The 6,553-nt window shown below is 35.8% G+C and overlaps 1 protein-coding gene across 1 annotated transcript; it reads right to left on the bottom strand.

Moving 5' to 3' along the window:
- Window positions 1–573: 573 nt before the first annotated feature.
- On the bottom strand, window positions 574–5,944 carry LOC112769349 (TMV resistance protein N). Its single transcript, XM_025813847.3, has 4 exons — window positions 4,542–5,944; window positions 3,148–4,240; window positions 2,740–3,027; window positions 574–2,645 (listed from the first exon to the last, which is right to left on the bottom strand). Exons 1-4 carry the CDS (start codon window positions 5,018–5,020, stop codon window positions 1,272–1,274), a joined length of 3,234 nt encoding a protein of 1,077 aa, XP_025669632.1. The 5' UTR covers window positions 5,021–5,944; the 3' UTR covers window positions 574–1,271.
- Between the last annotated feature and the right edge of the window lie 609 nt (window positions 5,945–6,553).

Here is a 6,553-nt window from a genome sequence, read left to right as displayed (position 1 = left end):
TTATAATTTAATTTATTTTTAATATATATTTTAATTTCAAAGTATATACTACACTACTAACTGATTTTAACGTACACCTAACACAATTGATTTTTTATATACTTATATGTACTCCTTGGATTTTAAGTTAATTATTCACTTCCAAATGTTTGTTTGGATTAAAAAATGATTAGAATATATATTGGACTTACCAAAATTAAGAATTAATCTACTCAAATCAATTAAAGGAGAGCTTCAGAAGATAATTATCCTTCCAAAACAAATGACCAGAATTAAAATATATCCAAGCCTTCACTAGTTCTGTTTTTGCTCAAGTAATAACTTTTCTTTTATGAGTTCAGTTTGCTCAAAAGTTGATTTTCCATTTGCTGCTTCAGATCCTCTCTGACTTGTTATGCTTGCCAAATCTCACTCCATGCTGCAGCAACAAAAGTTAAGAAAACAATTCCCTGTAATTTCATTGCAACAAATTACACCATGAGACACAATTTAAACATTTTTTCAAAAACATTCAAAACCAAGAACCTCGAACATCCATCACATGAACATAAACACAGCCTTCAAATGCTCATCTTACAAAAAATGCTCCTACATGGCAACCCAATTCATTTTATCTTTTTTCAATTTTATACTTCTTATGTCCACAATTACAAACATACAATTTAGCACACAAATACCCACATAACACAAACTCACCTCTCTCAAAAATTCAAAATACAACTCATGTATTTTTTTTCCCAAAGAATAAAAGGAAAAGAATTAGAAACAAAATCCAATAACCACATCATATAAACTCAACTACTCTTGTGGGTGAATCATTTCTTCATGCTCAAACTTCAACCAAAGCCAAGAGAGAACTGACAACCTGAATTTTGTGGACAAACTGAAGCCAGTTGAGCTAAACATGAAAGTGGTGTAAAGAACCGCTTCAATAGACAAATTCTCCATACAAAAACAATGCCCAGATTTGATGCACACAAGATCCTCTTTGCATTCATGACACCCCCTAAAGAACCACTCTGATCAGCTTCAAATATATCCAAGTCCTTCACTTGTTATGTTTTTTACTGTTGGATGCATGCAATGAGCTCTTTTCAAAAGCTTCAGATTTGGAGAACCATATAGCTCGAGTTTTAGACTTAGCAATGATACATGTAATATAGGTTTATAGAAAAACCTCTGTCAAGAGCTATAAGGACTAAGAAGAAGAAGTGTTATGGGAATGCAAAGGGAACAGGGTACACAAAGATCCCTTTCTCCGCAGTGGTAGCTTACTCTTCCTCTTCCTCCTCCAGCGGAGACACAGACGAAGGGGTAACCATGAGCAACTTTTTCCTACAAGGAGAAGAAGGTGGGGTGATGTTCATGTTCATGTTCAGATCAAAAGTTGCTTTTCTTTTTGATGTTTCAGTCCCACTTTTCTTCAAATCCTGGATGTCTTGCTTGCACACCCACCGAACCCCAGAACTGTGTACTTTCATTTCAACGTTATTAGGAAATACCAGTTCAAAGCGATAGTCTTGGCAAAATTGGTCAACAAAATAGTCACTGCTCAAGCAAAGGATGAAATGCTGAGAATTTTTAGTTTCACGCAACACAGTTAAATGCTTTGTAATGAATTCCTTACCGTTGCAAATCACCGGTAAATTTACCACATAATTACGACTACTTCTCCTTGGGCATAATTGGAAACAGAGAGCAAGTGCCATGGTTTCATTATGTGGCAATGTGACTGATACTCCATTACCCTCTTCTTGATGGACAAACCACAATGGAATTTCCTCCCCTTCATTCTGTGCGACCCACATTTGCAAGAGCCCATCAGAATCATGGATAGCTGATGCTGCAAAGCCACAACACAACTTTGATATAACATTCGAATGCCCTGCATCCAGTGATGCAGAATCTCGTGCATTTAACACTCTTATACTTGATGGAAGCTCTGGTAAAACCTTCAGACTAGGACAGTAGTCTAGATTCAGATGTCTAAGCCTGGGGAGTTCATGGATATTTATTGGAACCCTTACAAAATTGTTATGTGATAATTCCAAATCCCTCAAAGACACTAAGTTGCCAAGATTGTAAGACCACGACTCTTGAGATGTGACAAAACACCCCGATAATATCAGAGTATCCAATGAGGTTAGACTAGACAGAGAATGCAAAGATTGAAGGACATTTGGACAGTAAAAAAGATTAAAAAATGTGAGGGATTTTAACACTTGAATGCTGTCTGGAAGGCAAGTAAGCCTTTGGCAATGCTGTAAGCGCAAATCCTTTAGGCCAACTAAACAGCTAACCGTTGTGGGTAGTTCTTCTATGGCTGTTCCCCACAAATAAAGAACTGATAAATGTTTCATGCATTCTCCAAATTCTGGTGGTTTTCTCATACTTGTACAGAAACCAAGATCTAGTTCCTTAAGGGAATTCATCTCCAATTTACTCGCAAGAGTTTCAAGACTTGAGCAACGATATAAAATAAGTTTAACAAGGCTCTTGTGGCGTGTGAGATACGAGGGAAAATCATTCAGTTCATCACAACATTGAACGTCAAGTATTTCAAGATTAGGAGCTTCAGAAAGATCTGGAATTTGTTTCAGCCGATATAAGCACTTCAGATATAAGTACTTCAGCTTTTCAAGAAACTGAACAAAACAAAGAAACATCACACCATTACTATCCTTGCAAACAATAATCAATGCAGTAAAATTTAATAGAGCTCTGCACGAAAAGGTTCACCTTTTTTCCATGCCATACTTGTACAATGCTGGAGCTATCAGACAGATTAATTTCAACTAGCTCATAGCCTTGATCCATAAAGGGGAGAGTTTCCATTGGACAACATCTCCAGCGCAAAACTCTCAATGTAGAAGGAATATAGCTAAGAATTGGAGCTTCCACGCCATCTAAAATGAGGAGCTTTAGCTGACATATATCTGAAAAAGTTAAATCTCTCCAACGCATTATGTCTTGTTCTTGATAGAAATCCTGATCGCGTAAAACGATACTACGAGTTGCTTCAGTTCCCTACACAACAAATCAAGGAGAAGTCATTTAATTATACTTAATTGATAGAATAATAGATGCATTATCAAATTCATATTTTAATTTTATAGTCTTATAATTGTGAAAAAAGATTCCACTCACCTTGTTTTGAGTAAGAACAAGATTGATATCCTCGTAACCCCGCAACCTGCTACGCTTGCTAGGATCATTTGGAGATTCCTGAATTACAATATGTTTGCCCATTTCTTCAACCAAATCATGCATCTCCAACCTACCTTTCTCATTCATAGTGAGTAGAGATCTATCGATCAAAGTAGCAATGCCAATTTCAACATAACAACCACACCTTTCTAATATTTTTATTACACCATCTTTGGAACGTCCTTTGAAAAAATAAGCAATATCTAAAAAAATATCCTTGTCCATGGTATCTAAACCATCATAACTTATTTTCAACGTATCAAAAATGTCGACATGTGGAAAGCTCTTTAACTTTCCAAGAGCACTATGCCAATCTTTAACGGGTCTACCACAAAGGTGGGAACCCAACACCTCAAGTGCCAATGGAAGACCAGCACAATATTGGACCGCCTGTTTGGACAAATCCAAATACTCTTCTGCAAGCTTTTGTTGTTTAAAAGCTTTCAAACCAAAGAGATCAAAGGCTTCACTTTCTCCTAACCCTTCAACATTGTAAATTTCATATGCATCATGTATCTTTAGCAGATGCATGTCTCTAGTTGTGATAATTATTCTGCTTCCAGGACCAAACCAGTCTTGCTCTTCGGACAAATTCTTCAACTGTTTTTCTTCATTTATATCATCAAGAACAAGAAGAACCTTTTTGCGACACAAAGCCGCCTGAATTATTCTCCTCCCATCATACTCATTATTAAAATTACTCGAACTTCCATTGATATGGTCAACAAGCTCTTTTTGTGCTTGAACAATACCATTTTTCTCACATGTCTCTCTTACACTGGCATGAAAATAAGAAACTTCAAATTCACTTTGGATAGCTTCATATACTATTCTAGCAATAGTTGTCTTGCCTATGCCGCCCATCCCACATATGCCTATGTAACGAACATCACTAAGCCCGATACCAATGTGACTAATCACTTGCTCCACTCTTGAATCAATCCCTACAAGCTTGTTCATGGAAGATGGCAAGTTTGGGATCAATTTTTTATGTATACTCTGAGAAATGTTTTCCACCAATGTTGCCTCATTCCTATTAAGAGAAACATGTTTCTTTGTAAGTCTGGCAAGGCATAAAAGAAAACTAAAGCAACAAAAACAGCAGAGGAAGTTTATTTTATGTCCAATTTCTTTTTATGTTTTCTTAACCACATACTAGAAGCTTGAGGATCACCCCAATCCAATTACTTACAAGTAGTGTACATATATATATACATATATTTTCGTATTGTCTAAAATTTCTCACTACTATAATTTTAGAGGTGTTCTAATAATTCAGTTAACATAATTTGCAGCAATAACAAAATGAAGCAAATAATTATTAGTGAACTTACTGATTTTTGGAGGTCCAACCAGAGTAACAGGCAACTTGTGTTAACGCATCTCTCCATCTTCTAACCTTGTCACTTTCTTGTCCGAATCTGTGTTCATGTTTCCTGAAAGCTTCTCCGAAGGTTCCTTTCTGGTGCCTGACATCAGAAGGCTCCACACCGTAGAACACCGCTTCGACGTGTTGCCCCAACTTATGCTTGCATTCAAGGATCTTTTGGAGCTCGTCCAAGCACCAAGTGGAGGAATCGTAATTTGGTGAGAGAACAATGATTGCAAACATGGAGTCTTCAATTGCTGTGAGAAGTTCATGTGAAATAACATCACCTTTGCGAAGGTTGGTGTCATCAATGAAGGTAGTGATTCCCTTCCTTGTGAGTGCGGCATAGAGATGGCTAGTGAATCCAGGGCGAGTATCTTCACCCCTGAAACTGAGAAACACATGATACTTGCAAGACCTTTTAGAAGTAGAAGTGGATGCCATATATATATGTTGAACTTCAAAAGCAGCAGCGTGGAATTGGATTGTGATTTGTATCTGCACTCTGCAGCATCTATAGAAGACTATTATTAGTAAAGAACTAAGATCACTTCTTCACGGGTTTGTGTTTGTGTGGTTAGGGGGAAATAGTAGAAGCAGTTTCGTGGTTTTATAGGACACAAAGGATGAAAAGAAGGGTAGGAGAAAGGGGATTATTATTCATTACAAGCCAGAGAATCCTCTCCCTTCCATTTCCATGGTGATGATAGTTTCTTCTTCCTCCAGGTCAACCACTTGAAGCAACTACTTTAATACTTTTTGTCAACACAAAGTTTGTCTAATAAGCACTTAACAAGTTTCAGAAAGAAAGATTCCTATATGAGTTTTGTGTTGTCACATTAACACTCCTTCTCCAAAAACCAAGTGAAGGAATAGTATGTTTCAAAACTTTGTGACATTACTTCACACACTCAATCTTTGAACTTTGTCAAACTAGCGATTTCCCTTTTAAAAAAACAAAGAAGGGAGAAAAAAGAAAAAAGAAAAAGAATTGATCAGGTTTAGTTCAGGAATTTTTACAAACACCCTTCAAGCATAACAACTAACATACAAGTTACAACACAAGAACAGGTCTAAGTGAAACTTCACTCAACTTGGCATACAATAATATAAAAAAAACTTTGTTCGAACTCAGAATCTAGTAGTTACTTTGGTCAATGACAGGCATTACTGTAAATAAAAATGCTCTCACTACAGTGAAAAAATTACTCCAAAAGATTCTGTTTCATTCATTTGTCTCTTCTATCAGTTCTATGCAATGAAACCAGAAAAAATGAAAAAATAAAAAACTTGCGGCGGTTAATGTGAGTGAGTCAACGGTTTAGAAGCCGCGTGGAAAATGGGACTTCAATGGGCAGGATTAAAAGTGAGAAAAGATTTTAGCTTTTGAGTGAAGCAAAGAGAACAGTTGCATTAGTTTAATGACAATTTGATAATACTAATTAATTAACAAAAATTAATGACTGAGGTGGGTGCTATTGGGTGATGGGAGAATGAGAGTGACATTGAAGAACTTCATTGCTTGAATTTTTATAATAAGGAAGCTGTTGAGATGCCGCTTTCATTGTGAAGCTCGCTTCCACGTAATCTCTTCTTTTGAATATCAAGGTTTTTTCTTCTTTTAATTTCATACTTTAATTTTAATTGACTGTAATTCAGTCAAATCGATTCATTTGAATAATTCTTTGAGAAATGCTACGTGAGAGACCTTAGAAAAATGATTTGTGTAACTCATGATGATGTATCCACTATCCAATATTCTTGAACAATTTACATTCTTTTGTTATTTGCTTTCATAAGTAAAAATAAGCTTTTTATTTAGTTCAAGAGGAATGTATGTTATTATTATTACATTACACCCATAATTTATAGATCATCTTTTTTCCTAACTACCCAATTTCCCTAAATCAAAATTGGAAAGTAAGAAAACAAGCACTAATTGTGAATCAAAGTTCCTATTCTAACAGCATTTAGAAA

This window comes from Arachis hypogaea, chromosome 18, assembly GCF_003086295.3.
Source record: "Arachis hypogaea cultivar Tifrunner chromosome 18, arahy.Tifrunner.gnm2.J5K5, whole genome shotgun sequence".
NCBI lineage: Eukaryota > Viridiplantae > Streptophyta > Magnoliopsida > Fabales > Fabaceae > Arachis > Arachis hypogaea.
Note: the sequence above shows the minus strand (reverse complement) of the source record. Positions and strands in the feature narration are given on the sequence as shown.